Here is a 24328-nt window from a genome sequence, read left to right on the forward strand (position 1 = left end):
TGTAAGTATACATGTATACCTTTAAACAATGTCTTTTAGTTTCCAGTTTATAGGTCTTACACACATTTAAAAAATTTCATTCCTATTACATTAAATTACTATTTTCAATTTGTTCATTGCTACCATATAAAAATATAATTGATTTACATAGAGTAGTTTTTATCTTGTGTTCCTGCTATATTCACTTATTAGTTCTACAGGGCTTTTTAAAAAAACTCCTTCTGGTAGATTCTTAGGATTTTTGACATAGATGGTAACATCATCCTTAAAAAATGACAGTTAATTTTTTCTTCTTCAATCAGTATACCTTTTTTTCTTGTCTTTTTGCACTAGCAAAGAATCCTAGTACCAAGCTGAATAGAAGTGATAAAAGTTGAATAGAAGTGATCTTAGAAAGAAGTCACTGTCTTCCACCATGAAGGACAATGTTAACCACGGGGTTTTAACAGATGCCCTTCATGAGGTTGAGGCAATTTATTTTAAGTTTGTTGAGTTTTTATGAGGAATGGATGTTCAATTACATAAAATGCTTTTTCTGCAACTATGAATATAATCATATGATTTTTCTTATTAAAATGGTGACATTTATTGGTTATCGAATGTGAAGGCAGCTTGTATTCTTAAGACAAAAGTCACTTGGTAATGAGGTATTACCCTTTTTGTAAGTTGCTAGATTTAATTTGCTAATATTTTCTTAAGAACTTTTAGTCTACATTCACTAAGGATACTATTCTGCAGTTTTCTTTAATTGAACTCTTTTTAGCTGGTTTTGATATCAGGGTAACATCAAGACTAGTAAAACAAAATTGGAAATGTTTTCCTTTCTTTTTTCTAGAATAAATAATGTAAAATTGGTATTATTTCTTCCTTAAATGTTTGATAGAATTTTCTTTTGAAGTCATCCAGGCTGAAGCTTCAGGTTTTAAACTGCAAATATTCAATTATAAAAAAACAGATACAGGGTATCCACTCTTCTGTAGACTTTAGTAATTTGTATCTTTCAAGAAATTAGCTTCCTCTAGTTATATTTATTGCCACAAAGTTGTTCATAATATTTATTATTCTTGCAATGTCTGCTGGATTTGCAGCAATGTCCTCTCTTTCATTTCTGATCATGATCATTTGTGTCTAGCTAGAGGTTTACCAATTTTATTAATATATTCAAAGTTATATTGATTTTTTTCATCTTTTTATGTTCACTCATCTTATTTACTTTCTGCATATTTCAATTTGTTCTTTTTCTATTTTCTCAAGGTATACATATAATCATTGATTTAAACATTGTTCTTTTCTAATACAGGCGTTTCCCTCTAAGCATTGCTTTGCTGCACCCCAGAAGTTCTGTTATATATTTTCACATTATTCAATTCAAAATATTTTTTATGTTTCTTTGTGATTCTCCTTTGATCTATGGCTATTTAGAAGAATGCTCTTTGACATATTTGGGGATTTGGGGAATAACTTTGTTATTAATTTTTAGTTTGATTTTGCTGTAGTCTGTAACTAGTTTCCTAGATTTGTTATAAGAAACTTAGTGTGAACTATGCCCAATATCCTGCATATTATGAGGACTTCTCAACTCAGGCTGGTGGGAATGCAAACTAAACTATCTCCCCGCCCTTTTGAGCCCTGGAAATTGTTTGGCCTACTGTGCTTTCCAGTGGATCTTTCCTTGGACTCGAGAGGCATGCCTCACACATGCACAGGTCAGCACTCAGCTAGAGATTTGAAGGCATCCCTAAGCAGATCTCCAGGGCTGGTCTGGGTTAGCTTCCTCCTCCCCAGTACTCTGCCACACAAGGTCCAGTCACCTCCTTCTCCCCAAATCCTGAGCTCTATTAAGACTGCTGGGCTGTTTATACTTCTTTCTGCACTAGACATGGAAACAGGCCTGAGACAGTTTCATAATGCTCACCTCACTTCTCTCCTTTCTGTGCTGCTTGTTGTCCCGTATCTGAAGATGGTCACTCCCTTCCACCCTTTTTGCTAACTCTTCTAGTTTTTTCTGGAATGAAGGTAATTCAAGTCTATTTTCTCACCCTTAAGGTTTGGGTGGAATTTTTTCATTTTTATAATTTCACTCTTGTGGCTGCCTTAAAGATCTCAATATGCATCCCTAACCTTTTCATACAACCTTAAGATATTACTTTGACCACTTCCTTGATAACAACAGCATCTTATAACTGTCTGAATCACAAAGTCTCTCCTCCTTTTTGGTCTATCATCTTCACATATTTCATTTATATACATACTATCAATGCCACAAGACATTACCATCACTTCATCCTAAAAATCAGTATTATATTTACTCCCTTTCCGTTGTCATTCTTTCTGCCTGAAGAACTTCCTTTTGCATTTCTTGCTGAGTAAATGGAGATAATTTTACTCAGACTTTGTCTATAAAGAAAACCTTTATTTTGCTTTTATTTCCGAAGGTTGTTTTTGCTGAAGAGGGAATCTGAGGTTGGCAGTGTTTTTCTTTGTGCACCTTAATGATCTCAATCCACTCTGTTATGACTTTCATAGTTCCTGTTTTATAGCTAACTATTAGTCTTACTGCTTGTCCTTAAAGGTAATATGTCTTTCTTCTTCAGGGACTCTACAGATTTTCACTTCATCTTTGATTTTCAGGAGTCTGACTGTGATATTCAAAGGAATGTTTTTCTTTTTCTTTTCCCTGCCAGGGGGTTCATTTGGCTTCTTGAATTTCTCAGTTGATGTTGTTCATTAGTTTTAAAAATTCTTGATCATTGTGTCTTGCACTGTTTCTTCTGCCCCATCCCCTGCCCCCTTTCTGGGATATTAACTACATGTGTATTTGGCCTTTTGAGTATGTCTCACATACTGTCTTTTCTATATGTACCTTCCTATGAATTTCAGTTTAGATGTTTCCAATTGACCTGTCTTCAAATTTGTTAGTCTTCTTGTTTGCTGTGTTTAGTCTTCTATTAAACCCATCACATGAGCTGTTAATCAGAGATTGTATTTTTGAGTTCTCGAATAACCATTTGATTGTTTTTGACTCTTATTTCCAGTAATATTTTAAATGTCTTTATTTTTCTCTCTTTATTAAAAATGTTCCTTAAAAATCTTTGTATATAAACTTTTAAAAGGATTATTTATAAGACTGTTTCTTTTGTTCTTCTCATGATTATTAGTCACATGCTCTTGACTCTCCACAAGTCTAGGAATGTACCCTCGCTGTTTCTTCAGCAGTTAATCCATCTTTCCCCCTACTGGTACTGGGAGTTTTGGCCTGCTGTGACTTCACATCTCTTTCTTGGAAGCAGAAGTCCTTTCTTTCTTCTGGGATTTCTTTACCTTCAATGTAGGAATATTCAACTACCACTGCTTCTATTTATTGAGAAGCTGCTTGAATGTTGTTTACTACTGAGTGATTCTTTTTTTTTCTATTTCAATTTTATCATCAAAAGATCACAATAGCATTTCAGCTGCTCAAAAGTTATGCAGCCATTTCAGTTGCTGAGAATAGTGAACAAAATGACCTTCAAATAAGGCCAACATCAATGACACAAAAATCAGTAATTTTTTTATGCACAGAAATTCTCAAGAATATACACAGAGAGACACACAACTTGCTCTGTGGAAGAAAGAAAAAAAGAATTTGAAGAAACAAGACCTGGCCTAAGTATTTCTGTCATTTCCTAGATAAGTGACCTTAGGCAAATAAATTTTCTATTTTAAATCCTAGTTTTCAATTTATAATGTTTTTGCAAAGATGAAATAGCAATTTTTAAAAACTTTTATAAACAATAAGCACATTATAAGATGCCTTGCATAATGTAATTGAGTTTCTTGATCTATATCTTAAAGCTTTAAATTAAATAAACATGAGGATGGGATGTAAGAGGTACACTGAGAAAAAAAACTGACAACCAACAGTAAGGTAGGTATGATATTAAGGGAGGAATAAAACACTATTTTTAAAGTGGCAGTAAGAGTTCAGAGTGAGCCATTTAACTAATAGGCTTAAACAAGCCCTAACTTATTTCTAGGGCTTCCCTTGTAGCTCAGTCAGTAAAGAGTCTGCCTGCAGTGCAGGAGACCTGGGTTCAATCCCTGGGTTGGGAAGATTCCCTGAAGAAGGAAATGGCAACCCATTCCAGTATCCTTGCCTGGGAAATCTCTTGGACAGAAGAGCCTGGTGGGCTGCAGTCTGTGGGGTTGCAAAGAGTTGGGCACGACTGAGCGACTAACACTTAACTTACTTATTTCTAAGACACTGAAGCTATTTATCTCAACACAGCATAGTGATTGATATCTGCGACATGAAGCTTAAATCTGAAGATAAATTATATCTTATATATTATTATTAAAGGAATTCCTAATAAATTTTGGAAAGACTACAGTCAAACATGACTAAAATAAAAATTCTAGTTGGGTGATCTGTAAGTGAATTAGTTTCTACTTAGGAACCAAAGCCTTCATATCATGTGACTTTAGAATGATTACATTTATGAATAAAATGAAGAACTGCATCACTCACTCACTCTTACTATTAGAACACATAGGAAAAGTATGATTTTTCAGAAGTCTTAGAAGAAAAGAAGTAATAGACTATGTTACAAAAAATGATCTCAAGAGAGGATAAAAATCAACACTCCAGGAATGACAAGATGATTACATGAAGAAAAGGTCAGAGATGTAACAAGATATTACTGAATAGCAAAAGAAACTATATTCAATATCTTATTAAAAAATAAAGGAAAGAAAAGGTCAGACAGAGTGTATGGCATAGGTTCCTAAAAGCAAGAAATCATCTGAAGAATGGGAGGGCAGGGTTGTGAAACAGTTAATATGCTAAGTTTAAGTGACATTTATAAAAATTACTGTGGGAAATACTGTAATTGAAATAAAACTGGACCAAAAATGGTTGTAAAACTATATTTTTGGATGAGTAAAAAAGATTACTACAGAGTTGATTATGGAAATAGACTAAAAATATCAGGTTATAAAAAAATTTTCAAAAAGAACTAGTTATAGGAAGTCAAGAACTAAATTGAAAAACAGGTATATGGTCTAACATAAAAGAAAAAAATCAGTACCTTGCTGTTGTTGAAAATGGAGACAAAATCAGATTCTTTTTCACAGACTTCCATTATAATACAACTGTTCAGTTATTGTTTCCCTAAAACTTTAAAGTCAACAGAGAAGCAAAATAGTCTGATTTTTGTGTAAAGTAAGATTTCATTAGTTGTTAACTGTTATCATTTGCTAACTAGGCCTAAATTATACCTCACTTGGATTCTAAAACACTAATCTGAAAAGACCTCTGTAAAAACAATTTAAAAAGAATTTAGTTATCTTACAAACAAATCAATATACCTTCGCAAGTGATTTTACAATAGGATTCTCCATAATCCCCTTGAGGAAAATTAGGTCTATTTCTTCTGCTCCCGTAGATGAGGGCAGCTCCGTAAGGTTATCCAACACTTGCTGCATTGCTGCTGAGATAAAAGCAGTATTAAAAAAAAGAAGCAAACCTTAAATTCCAAGCTATTATGAAATATGATTTTAAAATGAATCAAATAAAAATACATTAACAATAAACATTCTTGAAAAACACAGTAGAAAAACTGAACTGTTAAACAGTATAAATTTCAAATTGACTTCCCATGAATTAGCAACAGGACAGGTTTTTACATGCAGTTTGGGGCTTTATCAGATTATCTAATACATACTTAGAAGTTTATACTTTCTTTTTATTTTTCATATTTTAAAAAATTGCTCAAGAAGAAACACAAAATTCTAAGAAACCAATAAAAAAATAAAAAGATTAGATTAGGTAATCAAGAAATTTCATTCCAACAAGCCCAGAATCAGATGACTTGACTATCAAATTTTATTAAACATTAAAGACTAAAATCATTACAAGCTTGAAAAAAAATGTAGAAGAGGAAGGAGCACTTTCCAACTATTCTGTGAGATCCTGAAACTAAATCCAGACAAAGACATCACAAGAAAACTACAGCCAATATCCTTTATAAGCACAGATGCAAAAATCTTTAATAAAATATTAGCAAACTGAATCCAGCAACATATGAAAAGGATTCTACACAATGACCTAGTAGAATTTATCCCAGGAGTACATACAGCGTAGCTCATCAACATATGATAATCAATGTTATATACTATTACTAGAACAAAACCACATGGTATCTCAACAGGCACAGAAAAAGCATTTGACAAAATCAAATACCTTTTCATGATAAAAAAAAAAAATTTGACGAGGAACAGAAGGAAATTTTCCTTTGCTCAAGGGCATCTACAAAAACCCCATAGGTAACATCACACTTAATGATGAAAGGCTGAACGCTCTGCCATAGATCAGGAACAAGGCAAGGATGTCTACTCCTGTCATTTCTACTCAACATTGTACTGAAGGGTCTAGCCATGGAAGCTAGGCAACAAAAAGAAAAAGGCAATCCAGACAAAAAATGAATAAAACTTTCCCTTTTTGCCAATGATATGATTTCATATACAGAAAATCTTAAGGAATATATACAAAAAACTTATTAGAACTAATAAATGAGTTCAGTAAGGTTGCAAAAAAGTACAAAAATCATTTGTACTTCTATACATTAGCAATGAACACTCTGAAAATGAAATTAACAAAACCATTCATTTTACAATAGCATTAAATCAATAAAATCATTAGAAACAAATGTAACAAAAGAAGTGCAGGATTTTACAGTGAAGCTATATTATATCACTGAAAGAATTAAAGACAAATAAATAAAAAGATATCAAATTTTAAGGATTAGAAGACTTAATATTGTTAAGATGGCAACAGGCCTCAAATTGATCGATAAGTTTAATGCAGTCCCTATTATAATCTCAGTTTCCCTCACCCTTTTTGGTAGAAGTTGATAAACAGATCCTAAAATTCATGTGGGAAATACAGTAAATCCAGTATAGCCAAACAATCCTCAAAAAGAACAAAGCTGGAAGACTCACTAGTAATCAAAACTGTGGTACCAGCATAAAGATCGACATATAACTGAGAATCCATAAATAAACCCATTCTATGGTTAATAGATTTTCAACAAGAGTGGCAAGATAGTTCAAAGAAGAAAAGAACAGCCTTTTATTTGGGACAACTGGATATGCATTTGAAGAAGGTGAAGCTAGATTCCTACTACATTGAAAATCATAGTCTTAATTTTATTCAGATTAGTTTTATTAATAAGTTTTTTCCCTTGATGCATCTTTAGAATAAGTATACTAATACTGTAGTTTGTTTTTTCATATTTTTATGAAAATAAAACATAAACATTGTAAAAAGACATTGTATTACTAAGTTGCTTATAATAAAACACAGTAGTTCTTTGTTCCATGCTGTCAGACTCCCTCCCAAATGATCCCATCCATAAGTAACTGCTTTGAATTTGCGGTTTCTTTTAATCATAACTATCACTGGATAATATACTAATACTGCTACTTTTTGACATACTTATTTTAGGCATTATTTATTTTTGTTAGCATAGTACTAGCTAATCATCAGAGAGGGCAGTGGCACCCCACTCCAGTGCTCTTGCCTGGAAGATCCCATGGATGGAGGAACCTGGTGGGCTGCAGTCCATGGGGTTGCTAAGAGTCGGACAAGACTCAGCGACTTCACTTTCACTTTTCACTTTCCTGCACTGGAGAAGGCAATGGCAACCCACTTCAGTGTTCTTGCCTACAGAATCCCAGGGACAGGGGAGCCTGGTGGGCTGCCGTCTATGGGGTCGCACAGAGTCAGACACGACTGAAGTGACTTAGCATTATCAGCAGCAGCTAATCGTACTAGTAAAGCGTTTACCTTTCCCTCTCTGCAGACTGGCAATTTTTAAATAAAATTAACAGTTAGTGCTTTTCATATAGGACTCCTACAAGTTTCTCCCCACAATATTCCAACAAACTTCTCATATTTCTATCAGTAATTTTTCCAAATGCTCAAACAGAACTACTACCAACTTCTACTTTCATAAACTCTATCCTGAGTAGTCTTCTCTTGCACTTTAATTGGGACAGGTTCATCTTTAGGTCTCCGACTCAGTAGGAAGAAGTAAGTTACAATTTGGGAAGTAAAGAGGTGAATGGGAGAAAAATGTACATTTACAACAAGCAGAAAGAAAACTGATATGGAGCTAAGATGAAGTCGACACTAGGAAATAAAGAATATAAGCAAAGTCTACTTCAAAATTTTGCTTGAGGTCCAAAGTGTACTCTGGGCAGGGAACAACAGAATCAACAATCTTCAAAAGTATTAATATTTTTACCCTGTGGCTATAACTGTAGTCAGCTCTACTTTTCATGAGTATTTTTTTTAATGAGGACTTTTTTCTTTCTTTCGACATTCTACATTTGTCTTTATTTTTATTATGGAAAATTCCAAACATATACAAAAAAGATACTACAGCAAACCCAATAATTATCAGCTCTAACAATTAGCAACTCATGGCCAATTTTGTTTCATACTCCTATATACTTTCTGTCCTACGTTAACTTTGAGGCAAATCCCACATATCATATTTGAGTGTTTATGTGTAAAAGATCAGGACTCTCTTTTTAAATAATGTAACAATACTGTTAGCACATCTAATAAAATAACAATAATTCCTTAATATCATCAAATATCTAGCTGGTGTTAAAACTGCCAGTTGTATAGAAGATTTTTTTTTTTTAATATATCTTCTATATTGGTTCTTGAGATGTTTAAATTTTTATATTTTATGCTTAATTAAACAGAAAGAAAAGTGGCAGAGACTGTGAAATATATCCTTGGTTATTTTGAAGAGCTTTATAAGTTGTTACTGATTTTTTAATATATGAAATCTAAATAAAAACTTATAAGCCAGTCATATCCCATGTTGTGAAAGGGAATCTAGAGTTGCCAAACATTCCCAAACTAATTTGTATATTTAATAGAGTTTTAATAAAACTGGGCTTCCCTGATAGCTCAGTTGGTGAAGAATCCACCTGCAATGCAGGAGACGCTGGTTTGATTCCTGGGTCAGGAAGATCCCCTGGAGAAGGGCTAGGCTACCCACTCCAGTATTCTTGGACGTCCCTTGTGGCTCAGCTAGTAAAGAGTCCGCCTGCAATGTGGGAGACCTGGGTTCGATCCCTGTGTTGGGAAGATCCCCTGGAGAAGGGAGAGGCTACCCACTCCAGTATTCTGGCCTGGAGAATTCTATGAGCTGTATAGTCCATGGGATTGCAGAGTTGGACAAGGCTGAGTGACTTTCACTTTCACTTAATAAAACTACCATAGATCCCCTAAATAACCATGTTTTCAGGCTAATCCTGGCTTGGTCTTCCACCAATTCACTAGGAAAATGACCTGGATGGTGAGCTCCAGGGAACTTAGGCTGAGGAGGAAGGGGAGTAGGGTAAACTGCTACAGTTCAGCACAGGTTAGGGAAGCCAGTCTGGGTGAATGGTGTGCTGGTTAAGGTTGACAAGAATCTGGTATTTGTACTGCTATTAATTTTTGTGAAAAAGTAAACCATGAGATTCACAATGAAATCTTGAAATTGACCTCATATCCCTAGAGGCCTCGTGCCCCCAAAGACTTCAAAGAGGAGATGATATCTGAGTATCCCAGACTCTGGGATATCAAGTACAGATCTTGCCTCCTCATGAAGGATGGGCCAAGACTGTTAAAGCTGGAAGTCAGAACTGCTACAATTATCTGCACAGGATGAAACCTCGCCACCATCTGTGTCTCTGAAAACCTACTTCAAGCTGACAGCCAGAATCCCTATTCCTTAATGGGCAAGATTTTTGGATCCCATCTGCTACATCTTCTGAAACACTAACACTCTTTTCAAGGGTATATGCAAAGCCCTCACTGATACCTTGCTGGATGTTGAGACAGCCTATGGGACACAGGACTCTTTCTGTGGCCAGAAAGAGTACCCAAACTTTCAGGAGGCCCTGACTGAGCTAGTGCCTGTGGTCAAATCTCAAAGTGGGAGCTCTCAGCACACCACCAGTCAGTAGCCAAAACCTAACCTAGCGGCCCAATAACCAACAGGTGACACACCTCCGCTAACTGAGAAGAGTAAACATACGCTTCCTCAAACCGAAGATCTTGAAGGAAGCTACAGTGGACAGCATGGATTTTAACTGCTCAGGTCCACTTATATGTGGATTATTTTCAAGAAATATGTACTAGAGTACTAAACATCTGTTGCTAGTTGAGTCTGCCAACACGGAACTGCAGAGACAGTATACAGGGATTTTCCACTGTGCAGAGGGTGGGTGGCCTTAATCACCTGTGCTGTTGAAGGGTCAACTGTATAACACATTGGGGAGTATTCTGTGATGGAACTGAAGGACTCTCATGGAAGACTGAGACAGACCAACTGCACTGTGCTTGCCAGGCAGCCCCAGGTCATCGGATTCTGAAGGCCCAGACTGGACCAGCCGAAGCCCCACTGAGTCCAGAGCTTTTAGAGCTCATACCTAGAGGACCACTCTCTAGCACTTTCTTATGAGCAGTTTCAGAACATCTGCTAAGGCTTTACTGTCTCCTGGTTAGAGCTCTTTTCTGGAGCTGAATTCAGATGTCATTCTTAATGTTCCTATCAAAAAATTCTCACTTAGTTTACCTACCCTGTTCCAGGTTATTTAATCACAAAGGTGAGAGTTGAGGTGAGGGGTCTTGGAATTTTCCCTATCTTCCCCTTTTGAATGAAAACTGGGTTTTGGGTGTCTCAGAGTTGACAGGCAGGAAAGGCAGAGAGAAACTGGTGAGGAGGCTAGGTGAAGTGGTGAGTGCAGGTGGAACAATCCACCCTGGTGCTCCAGTTGCACCAGGATGTCAAACCTGAAAGCATCTGCCCTGACACCTTCATTCCATACTCTGCTGTGAATAAAATAAATAATGTTCTAATACCTGGCATAATCCCATCTCCCTCACTTGTTGGGATATTATTGGACAGTGTGAAGAAACAATTGCCCCTAACAAGCCAATTCACTGGCTTATAAATTAGTCACCTAATAACATGATCAAAAAATAAAATAGTTCTTTTTAATTAAGTCATCCTAAAAGCATATCAAAGATACACAAGAAAATATGCAGAAATTATAACAAGGAGCAGTGAGAGAATTAACCTTATAAACTATTAAAACATTAATTAGATCTATAATAAGCACTCTAACATGGATTACCATAAGGCAACTCTTACACATAAAAGCTTTATACATGAAACAGAAAGCTACAAAGCTGAGTTGGATCCAGAGAAGCAGGGAAGTGTCCCAATTTACTTAGAGATTCCAGGAAGAAAGGAAAGTCCCAAAACTCAGAAGGTAAGTTTTGTACAAGTTTCACTCCTCCTCCTCTGTTACAAGAGGATGGACTCTAATCTGAAGCTAGATTCAATGACATACAAATGGGATTCCTACGTAAACTAGAGAAAAATTAATATATTTAATCTATACCCTTCAATTACAAATATGAACAAAACAAGAATAACTAAACATGAAAACTAAAAGCAAGAATGTAACTCACCAAGTTGCAAGGAGAGATAAGAAAGCCTTCCTCAGCAATCAGCGCAAAGAAATAGAGGAAAACAACACAATGGGAAAGACTAGAGATCTCGTCAAGAAAATTAGAGATACCAAGGGAATATTTCATGCAAAGATGGGCACAATAAAGGATAGAAATGGTATGGACCTAACAGAAGCAGAAGATATTAAGAAGAGATGGCAAGAATACACAGAAGAACTGTACAAAAAAGATCTTCACGACCCAGATAATCATGATGGTGTGATCACTCACACTCACCTAGAGCCAGACATCCTGGAATGTGAAGTCAGGCGGGCCTTAGGAAGCATCACTACGAACAAAGCTAGTGGAGGTGATGGAATTCCAGTTGAGCTATTTCAAATCCTGAAAGATGATGCTGGAAAGTGCTGCACTCAATATGCCAGCAAATTTGGAAAACTCAGCAGTGGCCACATGACTGGAAAAGGTCAGTTTTCATTCCATCCCTAAGAAAGGCAATGCCAAAGAATGCTCAAACTACCGCACAATTGCATTCATCTCACACGTTAGTTAAGTAATGCTCAAAATTCTCCAAGCCAGGCTTCAGCAATACATGAACTGTGAACTTCCAGGTGTTCAAGCTGGTTTTAGAAAAGGCAGAGGAACCAGAGATCAAATTGCCAACATCTACTGGATCATGGAAAAAGCAAGAGAGTTCCAGAAAAACATCTATTTCTGCTTTATTGACTATGCCAAAGCCTTTGACTGTGGATCACAATCAACTGTGGAAAATTCTGAAAGAGATGGGCATACCAGACCACCTGACCTGCCTCTTGAGAAACCTATATACAGGTCAGGAAGCAACAGTTAGAACTGGACATGGAACAACAGACTGGTTCCAAACAGGAAAAGGAGTACATCAAGGCTGTATATTGTCACCCTGTTTATTTAACTTCTCTGCAGAGTACATCATGAGAAACGCTGGGCTGGAAGAAGCACAAGCTGGAATCAAGATTGCCGGAGAAATATCAATAACCTCAGATATGCAGATGATACCACCCTTATGGCAGAAAGTGAAGAGAAACTAAAAAGCCTCTTGATGAAAGTGAAAGAGGAGAGTGAAAAGTTGGCTTAAAGCTCAACATTCAGAAAACTAAGGTCATGGCATCCGGTCCCACCACTTCATGGCAAATAGACGGGGAAACAGTGGAAACAGTGACAGACTTTATTTTTCTGGGCTCCAAAATCACTGCAGATGGTGACAGCAGCCATGAAATTAAAAAACGCCTACTCCTTGGAAGGAAAGTTATGACCAACCTAGATAGCATATTCAAAAGCAGAGACATTACTTTGCCAACAAAGGTGTGTCTAGTCAAGGCTATGGTTTTCCCAGTAGTCATGTATGGATGTGAGAGTCGGACTATAAAGAAAGCTGAGCACTGAAGAACTGATGCTTTTGAACTGTGGTGTTGGAGAAGACTCTTGACAGTCCCTTGGACAGCAAGGAGATCCAAGCAGTCCATCCTAAAGGAGATCAGTCCTGGGTGTTCATTGGAGGGACTGATGCTGAAGCTGAAACTCCAATACTCTGGCCACCTGAGGCGGAAAGCTGACTCACTCGAAAAGACCCTGATGCTGGAAAAGATTGAGGGCATGAGGAGAAGGGGACGACAGAGGATGAGATGGTTGGATGGCATCACCTACTCGATGGACATGGGTTTGGGTGGACTCTGGGAGTTGGTGATGGACAGGGAGGCCTGGTGTGTTATGGTTCATGGGGTCGCAAAGAGTTGGACATGACTGAGTGACTGAACTACCTGAACTGAATTTCAAGAAACATTAACTGCCAAAGAAACAGGCTTACTTCTTTTTAGGAAGTTATTTTAAAAAAGGGGGGAACGTGGGAGAAAGAAAAAAGAAAGAGCAAAAGAAAGAACAAGATTAAATTAAATTAGTGTGTGTGGGGCAGGGTTAGGAGTGGGGATTGCAAAAATCAAACTGAAGAATTTTCCCACTAGAAAGGGCAATGAGAGAAAAAGCATGGAAAACCTGTTATGGATCATGAAAAACTAGGAGAAGGAATTAAGAGGGAAAGCAGAAATTAATCCTAGGGGGAAAAAAAATAGCCACAGATCTGATCATTACGCTGGCTGTTTCAAAAGGCAAATTAAAAAAAGGCTGATACTTGGCTAGTGTGACTAATAAAAGACAAGACACAAATAACTTTGGAAATGTAACGAAAAAATAACTGCAGGCATAACAAAGATACAAAAGAAAACACAATGAACAACTTTATTTAAAAATGTAGTCAAGCAAGCATTTTTTAGTGAAATGTCAATTACTGGAATTTAGGAAAAAGGTAAAAATTGAAACAGATCATAATGGAAGAAATTCAAAAGGTTTTCAAAAATCTACCATTTAAAAAAGACATTAGGCCTAGATAGGTTTGAGAATAAGTTGTATCAAACCTTTAAGAAAGAGATTTATTCACATTTTAAAGCAAAACACAGGAAGAGATCAAAAGCTTTCCGAGTTCTATATGGATTTCAAAATTCAATAAAAAGTATATATTAATACTAAACTCCATATGAGTATATATGCATATATCCCAAACAACATATTAGCAAAATGAATCTAACAATGTCTTAAAAAATAACAATACACGAGCACAGTTTACCCTAGTAATGTAAAGATAATTTAACACTGTGAGTGCATATGTGAGAAGTCGCTTCAGTCATGTCCAACTCTTTGTTACTCCATGGACTGTAGCCCACTAGGCTCCTCGGTACACAGGATTCTCCAGGAAAGAATACTGGAGTGGGTTGCCATGCCCTCCCTCCAGGGGATCTTCCTGACCCAGGGATCAAACCCATGTCTTTTACGTTTCCTGCATTGGCAGGCAGGTTTTTTTTTTTTTTTTTTTTTTTTTTTTTTTTTTTTTTTTTTACCACTAGTGCCACCTAGGAAGCCCAGTTTAACTTTAAGAAATATATAATATAATTTAATATATATGACAGTATACCACCCTCAATGCTTCAAATACATGAAATAAAATTTAATATTCCTAATGGAAAATGAGGTCAGGGGCAGCGGCCTAGAGTACCAGACTATGACGGTGCAGGAACGGCCGAGAGGAGCTACCCTGCGTCCGAGGTCAGGTGGGGCGGCCGAGAGGAGCTACCCTGCGTCCGAGGTCAGGTGGGGCAGCCGAGAGGAGATACCCAGCGTCCGAGGTCGGGGGGGGCGGCCGAGAGGCGCTACCCCGCGTCCGAGGTCAGGAGCGGCGACGAGAGGAGTTACCCCCTGTCCGAGGTCAGGGGCGGCGGCCGGGAGGAGCTACCCCACGCCCCTAAGCCGGAGGCCAGCGGCGGCAGGCGGAAGGAGCTACTCCACGCCCCAACGCCCTAGGCCAGGGACGGTGGCCGGGAGGATCAACCCACGTCCAGGGAGCCGTGGCTGCGCGGGCGCAGGAGGGCCTAGAGGAGCTATCCCACGTTGAAGGTCAGGAAGCGCGGCGGTGAGGAGATACCTGTCGTCCTAGATAAGGAGCAATGGCTACGCTTTGCTGGAGCAGCCGTGAAGAGATACCCCACGCCCAAGGTAAGAGAAACCCAAGTAAGACGGTAGGTGCTGAGAGAGGGCATCAAAGGGCAAACACACTGAAACCATACTCACAGAAAACTAGTTAATCTAATCACACTAGGACCACAGCCTTGTCTAACTCAATGAAACTAAGCCATGCCCGTGGGGCAACCCAAGATGGGCGGGTCATGGTGGAGAGATCTGACAGAATGTGGTCCACTGGAGAAGGGAATGGCAAACCACTTCAGTATTCTTGCCTTGAGAACCCCATGAACAGTATGAAAAGGCAAAATGATAGGATACTGAAAGAGAAACTCCCCAGGTCAGCAGGTGCCCAATATGCTACTGGAGATAGTGGAGAAATAACTCCAGAAAGAATGAAGGGATGGAGCCAAAGCAAAAACAATACCCAGCTGTGGATGTGACTGGTGATAGAAGCAAGGTCCGATGCTGTAAAGAGCAATATTGCATAGGAACCTGGAATGTCAGGTCCACGAATCAAGGCAAATTGGAAGTGGTCAAACGAGATGGCAAGAGTGAATGTCGACATTCTAGGATCAGCGAACTGAAATGGACTGGAATGGGTGAATTTAACTCAGATGACTATTATATCTACTACTGCAGGCAAGAATCCCTCAGAAGAAATGGAGTAGCCATCATGGTCAACAAAAGAGTCCGAAATGCAGTACTTGGATGCAATCTCAAAAACGACAGAATGATCTCTGTTTGTTTCCAAGGCAAACCATTCAATATCACAGTAATCCAAGTCTATGCCCCACCCAGTAACACTGAAGAAGCTGAAGTTGAACGGTTCTATGAAGACCTACAAGACCTTTTAGAACTAACACCCCAAAAAGATGTCCTTTTCTTTATAGGGGACTGGAATACAAAAGTAGGAAGTCAAGAAATACCTGGAGTAACAGGCAAATTTGGCCTTGGAATACGGAATGAAGCAGGGCAAAGACTAATAGAGTTTTGCCAAGAAAATGCACTGGTCATAACACACAACTTCTTCCAACAACACAAGAGAAGACTCTATACATGGACATCACCAGATGATCAACACTGAAATCAGATTGATTATATTCTTCGCAGCCAAAGATGGAGAAGCTCTATACAGTCAGCAAAAACAAGACCAGGAGCTGACTGTGGCTCAGACCATGAACTCCTTATTGCCAAATTCAGACTTAAACTGAAGAAAGTAGGGAAAACCACTAGACCATTCAGGTATGACCTAAATCAAATCCCTTATGTTTACACAGTGGAAGTGAGAAATAGATTTAAGGGCCTAGATCTGATAGATAGAGTGCCTGATGAACTATGGAATGAGGTTCATGACACTGTACAGGAGACAAGGATCAAGACCATCCCCATAGAAAAGAAATGCAAAAAAGCAAAATGGCTGTCTGGGGAAGCCTTACAAATAGCTGTGAAAAGAAGAGAAGCGAAAAGCAAAGGAGAAAAGGAAAGATATGAACATCTGAATGCAGAGTTCCAAAGAATAGCAAGAAGAGATAAGAAAGCCTTCTTCAGCGATCAATGCAAAGAAATAGAGGGAAACAACAGAATGGGAAAGACTAGAGATGTCTTCAAGAAAATCAGAGATACCAAAGGAACATTTCATGCAAAGATGGGCTCAATAAAGGACAGAAATGGTATGGACCTAACAGAAGCAGAAGATATTAAGAAGAGATGGCAAGAATACACAGAAGAACTGTACAAAAAAGATCTTCACGACCCAGATAATCACGATGGTGTGATCACTGACCTAGAGGCAGACATCCTGGAATGTGAAGTCAAGTGGGCCTTTGAAAGCATCACTACGAACAAGGCTAGTGGAGGTGATGGAATTCCAGTTGAGCTACTCCAAATCCTGTAAGATGTTGTTGTGAAAGTGCTGCACTCAATATGCCAGCAAATTTGGAAAACTCAGCAGTGGCCACAGGACTGGAAAAGGTCAGTTTTCATTCCAATCCCAAAGAAAGGCAATGCCAAAGAATGCTCAAACTACCGCACAGTTGCACTCATCTCACACGCTAGTAAAGTAATGCTCAAAATTCTCCAAGCCAGGCTTCAGCAATATATGAACCGTGAACTTCCTGATGTTCAAGCTGGTTTTAGAAAAGGCAGAGGAACCAGAGATCAAATTGCCAACATCTGCTGGATCATGGAAAAAGCAAGAGAGTTCCAGAAAAACATCTATTTCTGCTTTATTGACTATGCCAAAGCCTTTGACTGTGTGGATCACAATCAACTGTGGAAAATTCTGAAAGAGATGGGAATACCAGACCACCTGACCTGCCTCTTGAGAAATGTGTATGCAAGTCAGGAAGCAACAGTTAGAACTGGACATGGAACAACAGACTGGTTCCAAATTGGAAAAGGAGTATGTCAAGGCTGTATATTGTCACCCTGTCTATTTAATTTATATGCAGAGTACATCATGAGAAACGCTGGGCTGGAAGAAACACAAGCTGGAATCAAGATTGCCGGGAGAAATATCAATCACCTCAGATACGCAGATGACACCACCCTTATGGCAGAAAGTGAAGAGGAACTCAAAAGCCTCTTGATGAAAGTGAAAGTGGAGAGTGAAAAAGTTGGCTTAAAGCTCAACATTCAGAAAACGAAGATCATGGCATCCGGTTCCACCACTTCATGGGAAATAGATGGGGAAACAGTGGAAACAGTGTCAGACTTTATTTTTCTGGGCTCCAAAATCACTGCAGATGGTGACTGCAGCCATGAAATTAAAAGACGCTTACTCCTTGGAAGGAAAGTTATGACCAACCTAGATAGCATATTGAAAAGTAGAGACATGACTTTGCCAACAAAGATTCGTGTAGTCAAGGCTATGGTTTTTCTTGTGGTCATGCATGGATGTGAGAGTTGGACTGTGAAGAAGGCTGAGCACCGAAGAATTGATGCTTTTGAACTGTGGTGTTGGAGAAGACCCTGCAAGGATATCCAACCAGTCCATTCTGAAGGAGATCAGCCCTGGGATTTCTTTGGAAGGAATAATGCTAAAGCTGAACTTGCAGAGTCCACTCAAACTCATGTCCATCAAGTTGGTGATGCCATCCAGCCATCTCATCCTCTGTCGTCCCCTTCTCCTCTTGCCCCCAATCCCTCCCAGCATCACAGTCTTTTCCAATGAGTCAACTCTTCGCATGAGGTGGCCAAAGTACTGGAGTTTCAGCTTTAGCATCATTCCTTTCAAAGAAATCCCAGGGCTGATCTCCTTGCAGTCCAAGGGACTCTCAAGAGTCTTCTCCAACACCACAGTTCAAAAGCATCAATTCTTCGGCGCTCAGCCTTCTTCACAGTCCAACTCTCACATCCATACATGACCTCAGGAAAAACCATAGCCTTGACTAGATGGACCTTTGTTGGCAAAGTAATATCTCTGCTTTTGAATATGCTATCTAGGTTGGTCATAACTTTCCTTAAGATTACTACTTTTCAAATGTCTATTGAATGTTTTAATCAATGTAGAAAGATGTTACAAAACAAACAAACATACACAGGTTATAGCTATCTACTTAGGAGAAAGACTAAGGAATCAAGTGAAAAATTATTGAAGTTAGTTATAAGAGTTTGACTGTGTCTTGCTAGACACAAGAACAATATAGAAAAATCAAAAGTTTTTCTAAATAACAGTAAAAGCCAATTAAAAAACATCACTGAGAGAAAGAAACTACATTCACGACAGGAACAAAATTTACAAATAAGAAATAAGGCTAAAATAGAAATGTTCAGATAGATATGCAATAAATATAAAATATACTAAAAGATACTTGGGCTTCCCTGGTGGCTTAGATGGTAAAGTGCCTGACTAATGTGGGAGACCTGGGTTCAATTCCTGGGTAGGGAAGATCCCCTGGAGAAGAGAACTGCAAACCATTCCAGTATTCTTGCCTGGAGAATTCCAAGGACAGAGGAGCCTGGCATTCTCTAGTCCATGGGGTTGCAAAGAGTCGGAAACAACTGAGCAACTAACACACACACACACACACAAAGGACATTTAAAATAAATAAATGAAGAGACCATGTTCTGGTATAGGACAATCCAATTCTATAAAAATATTAATTCTCTCCAAAACATTTCATACGAAAAAAATGAATGAATAAATCCTAACAAATTCCAACAGGATTTTGCGGTAAAGCTATTCTAAAATTTACTTGAAAGAGGAAATATGTAAAACCAGCCAATATGTTTGTAAAAAATCAAATGTAAAGAAGGTGCTGGTGCTATCACATATAAAAACATTATAAATTAAACTGGTGTGGTATTGGCACAGTAACAGAGAAATCCTGACAAGCTAAATAGGATTTAATATATGCAGAAGGTGACATTTCAAATCATTGGGGGGTAGGCTTCAGTTAGATATGGTAGATTGACTACTTAAGTTTATAGTCTTTCCCTCTAGAATCTCTATTAAAACAGAAGCAAAGTAATAATAAAGTTTTTTAAACCCATAAGAATAAAGAGGGAAGAAAAGAAATAAAACAGCAAAAATATTTGAACGTTTGGAAGTGATAGGAATAGAAACTGAACTGGAGTCAAGGAAGCAGTAGATTCCACCTCCTAAATATTTATGGAATCAAAAAATTTCTTCCCATCATGAGTCCTAGCTATCATCATTTTTTGCCCAGACTATATAAGAGCTTTCTACACACATTCACACACATATATATATGTACATATACACACACAAGAGCTTCCTACACATACACACACACACATCTCTCACCCACAAGATATTTATTACAATGTAAATTATATGGCCTCTAAGTCTTTAAAATACATTGTTAATTTCAACAATCTGCACCACCCTTTGCGGCTTTAGCCACCACAATCTTTCCCCTGTCCTGACGTAAACAACTCCTCCTAACTTAACATCACCTTCGTGTACTTAATTCATACAGGTCCTTAGGAGCAAAATTCCTATATGTCCTTGGAGGCTCCAATTAGGGTGAATTCTTCTAATGCACATTTTTGTAGTAGTCTAAGCTTTATAACTCTGATAAAACAAATGATGTTGATAAGTATTTATTTACTGTATAATTTTCTTTCTAAACTCTTAAGTAATAAGCACAGAAATCTTATCTGTCCTGTTCAAATCTATATTCCCAGCAACTAGCCCACAGTGTGATACATCACAAGTTCTCAGCAACAGAGTTTCAATCACAAAAATGTAACATTTTTCTGTTACCAAAAATAAAGAATCCCTTTCAAGTTATATGAAATGAGCTTCCCTGGTGGCTCAAACAATAAAGAATCCACCTGCAATGCAGGAGACCCAGGTTCAATTCCTGGATTGGGACGATCCACTGGAGAAGGAAATAGCTACTCACTCCTGTATTCTTGCCTGTAGAATTCCATGGAGAGAAGCCTGATGGGCTATAGTCCATGGGGTCGCACAGAGTTGGACACACCTGAGCAACTAACACTTAAACACTTTCACTTTCAAGTTATATATTGTTATTTATAAATAAAACTTCCATATAAAACAGAATCAGATAAATATGGTATAGTTTACAAAGCAATAATCTTAAAGCTATTAACTTTCTACAAACTGTATAATAAGCCACAAAGATAGAAATGCTACCTTTTCAATGTTTAGTCTACTAAAATGGCAAGCTTTTACAGAAGCCCTACTTACACATAAACATATTTCTAACTTTTTACAATATCATTCAGTAAAAAGACATAAAATAAAAATTTTTATTAAAATTTAATAAAAGTTCACCAGTAAAGGCAAACATAATGGTAGGAAGTCATCCACACACAAATATGGTATCAAAACCAATGATTGTGAGAAGAGAACACAAATGCAGGGCATTAGAAATGCAATTGAAATCAAAACACCAGCAACTTAAAACAATCTTGCTGATATATAGACAGCTATATCAAAACCTAGTAACCACAAACCAAAAATCTACTAGATATACACACAAAAAAGAAAAAGGAATCCAAACATAACACTAAAGTTAGTCATCAAATCACAAGAGGACAAAAGAGGAAGGCCAGAAAAACAAATCCAAAGCAATTAATAAAATGGCAATAAGAACATACATATCAATAATTACCTTAAATGTAAGTGGGTTAAATGCTCCAACCAAATGACATAGACAAGTGGAATAAAGACAAAAACAAGACCCATATATATGCTGTCTATAAGAAAATCACTTCAGATCTAAGGACACACACAGAATGAAATTGAGGGGATGGAAAAAGGTATCCCATGCAAATGGAAATCAAAAGTAAGCTTGAGTAGCGATACAGTTATCAGAAAAATGACGACTTTAAAATAAAGATTTATAAGATAAAGAAAACAATACATAATGGTCAAGGAATCAATCCAAGAAGATAAATCAATTGTAAATATGCACCCAAAGGAGCACCAAAATATATAAGGCAAATACTAATAACCATAACAGGAGAAAGCAACAATAATACATTAATTGTGGGGGCTATTAAGAACTTTGAACAACAGATCATCCAGACAGAAGATCAATAAGAAAATACAGGCCTTAAATGACACATTAGATCAGATCTACTTAATTGATATTTAGAGAACATTTCATCCCAAAGCAGCAGAATACACATTCTTCTCAAGTGCACATGGAACATTTTCCAGGATTGATCACATGCTGGGGCTACAGAGCAAGCCTCAGTAAATTTAACAAAACTGAAATGATATTAAGCATCTTTTCTGACCACAACACTGTAAGATTATAAACCAACTACAAGAAAAAATAGCTAAGAAAATACAAACACATGAAGCCTAAGCATTATGCTAAATTACCAATGGATCACCAAAGAAATCAAAGAGAAAATTAAAAAATACTTAGAGACAAATCAAAAGCAAAGCATAATGATCCAAAACCAATGAGATGTGGCTAAACTAGTTCTAAGAGGGAAATTTATAACAACACAATCTTACCTCAGGAAATAAGAACAATCACAAATAAACAACCTAATCTTACACCTAAAGCAACTAGACAAAGAACAACAAACAAAACCCAAAGTTAGTAGAAGGAAAGAAATCATATAGATAAGTGCAAAAATACATGAGATGCTAAGAAAACAGAAAAGATCAATGAAACTAAAAGTTCTTTGAAGGGACAAAATTGATAAGCCTTTAACTACACTCATCAAGAAAAAAAAGGAGCTCAAATGACTATAGTCAAAAATGAAAATGGAGAAGTTAACATGGACACCACAGAAATACAAAGGATCACTCAGTTGTGTCCAACTCTTTGCAACCCCATGGACTGCAGCACGCCAGGCTTCCCTCTCCATCAGAGACTATTAATACTGCAACCAACTATATGCTAATAAAATGGATAACCTGGAAGAAAAGGAAAAATTCTTAAAAAGGTTCAATCTCCCAAGACTGAATCAGGAAGACAGAGAAAATATGAACAAACCAATCACAAGTACTGAAATCGAAACTGTTATTAAAAAAAACTCCTAACAAACAAAAGTCCAGGGCCAGATTACATTACAGGTAAGTTCTATCAAACATTTAGAGAAGGTTAACACCTATCCTTCTGGAACTATTAAAAAAAAACTGCAGAGGAATACTTCCAAACTCATTCTATGAAGTCACCATCACCCTGATACCAAAACCAGACAAAGACACCACAAAAAGAGAATTACAGGCCAGTGTCACTGATGAACACAGATGCAAAAATCCTCTAGAGAATACCAGCAATCCAAATCCAACACCATGATCAAATGTGATTTATCCCCAAGATGCAAGGATTTTTCAATACCTACAAATCAATCACTGTGATTCACCGCATCAACAAAATGAAGAATAAAAGCGATATGCTCATCTCTATAGATGCAGGAAGCTTTTGACAAAATTCAACATTCTTTTATGATAAAACCTCTCCAGAAAGTGGGCATACAGGGAACATGAAAGTGAAAGTGTTAGTCGTTCACTCATGTCCAACTCTTTGTGACCCCATGGACTGTGTAGCCCGCCAGGCTCTTCTCTCCATGGAATTCTCCAGGCGAGAATACTGGAGTGGGTAGTCATTCCATTCTCCAGGGGATTTTCCTGACACAGGGATCAAACTCAGGCCTCCTGCACCAGAGGCAGATTCTTTATCATCTGAAGTACCAGGGAAGGCCCAGAAAGAGCACACCTAAATATAACAAATGCCATATATGACAAATCTACCACTAACATCATACTCAATAGTGAAAAACTGAAAGCATTTCCTCTAAGATTAGGAACAAGACAAGGATATCCACTCTCATCATGTTTATTCAACATATTTTTGGTAGTCCTAGTCATGGTAATCAGAGAGGAAAAAGAAATAAAAATAATCCATATTGGAAAAGAAGTAAAACAGTTACTTTGCAGACAACATGATATTACACAAAGAAAATTCTAAAGTGGCTACCAAAAAACTACCAGAGCTCAGCAATGAATTCAGTGAAGCTGCAGGATACAAAATTAATACACAGAAGTCTTTTCCTTTCTATACACTAACAATGAAAGACCAGAAAGAGAAATTATAGAAACAATCCAATTTACCATCACATCAAAAAGAATAAAATACCTAGGAATAAACCTACCTAAGGATACAAAAGATTTGCACTTCAAAAAAAAGAAAAAGACAGCGATGAAAGAAACAGATGATGCAGTTAGAAAGATATACCATGTTCTTGGATTGGAAGAATCAATACTGTCAAAATGACTATACTACCAAAGGCAATCTATAGATTCAATGCAATCCCTATCAAATTACCAATGGCATTTTCCACAGAACTAGAACAAAACAATTTGCATAGACACACAAAAGATCCCAAATAGCCAAGCAATCTTGAGAGAGAAAAATGGAGTTGGAGAAATCTGGCTCCCTGACTTCAGGCACAAAGCCACAGTCATCAAAAGTATGGTACTGGGACAAAAACAGAAATATAGATCAATGGACAGGATAGAAAGCTCAGAAATAAACCTGTGCACTTCTGGTCAATTAATCTATGACAAAGGAAGCAAGACTATACAATACTGGCGACAGTCTCTTCAATAAGTGGTGCTGGGAAAATTGGACAGCTACATGCAAAAAAATGAAATTAGAACATTCTTAAAACACAAAAAACAAACTCCAAATGGATTAAATACCTAAATGTAAGACTGGATACTGTCGAACTCTTAGAGGAAAACAGCACAACACTTTGACATAAATCACAGCAGTATCTTTTTGATCTACCTCTAAGAA

The 24328-nt window shown here is 37.4% G+C and overlaps 1 protein-coding gene and 1 pseudogene across 3 annotated transcripts in view; one reads left to right on the plus strand and one right to left on the minus strand.

Moving 5' to 3' along the window:
• PALS2 (protein associated with LIN7 2, MAGUK p55 family member) overlaps positions 1–24328 on the minus strand; it is a 132927-nt gene that overhangs the window by 65502 nt on the left and 43097 nt on the right. For 2 of the 3 annotated variants that reach the window (XM_025291280.3, XM_025291278.3), the window contains one exon: positions 5347–5468. In XM_025291280.3, coding sequence (XP_025147065.1) covers positions 5347–5463 — 117 coding nt within the window. In that variant the 5' untranslated portion in view covers positions 5464–5468. Of the gene's footprint in view, positions 1–5346; positions 5469–24328 lie in introns of those variants that run through there. The other variant, XM_025291279.3, reaches the window with a different exon arrangement.
• On the plus strand, positions 9345–10022 carry LOC112586417 (annotated as a pseudogene).

This window comes from Bubalus bubalis, chromosome 8 (assembly GCF_019923935.1).
Source record: "Bubalus bubalis isolate 160015118507 breed Murrah chromosome 8, NDDB_SH_1, whole genome shotgun sequence".
NCBI classification, from domain to species: Eukaryota; Metazoa; Chordata; class Mammalia; order Artiodactyla; family Bovidae; genus Bubalus; species Bubalus bubalis.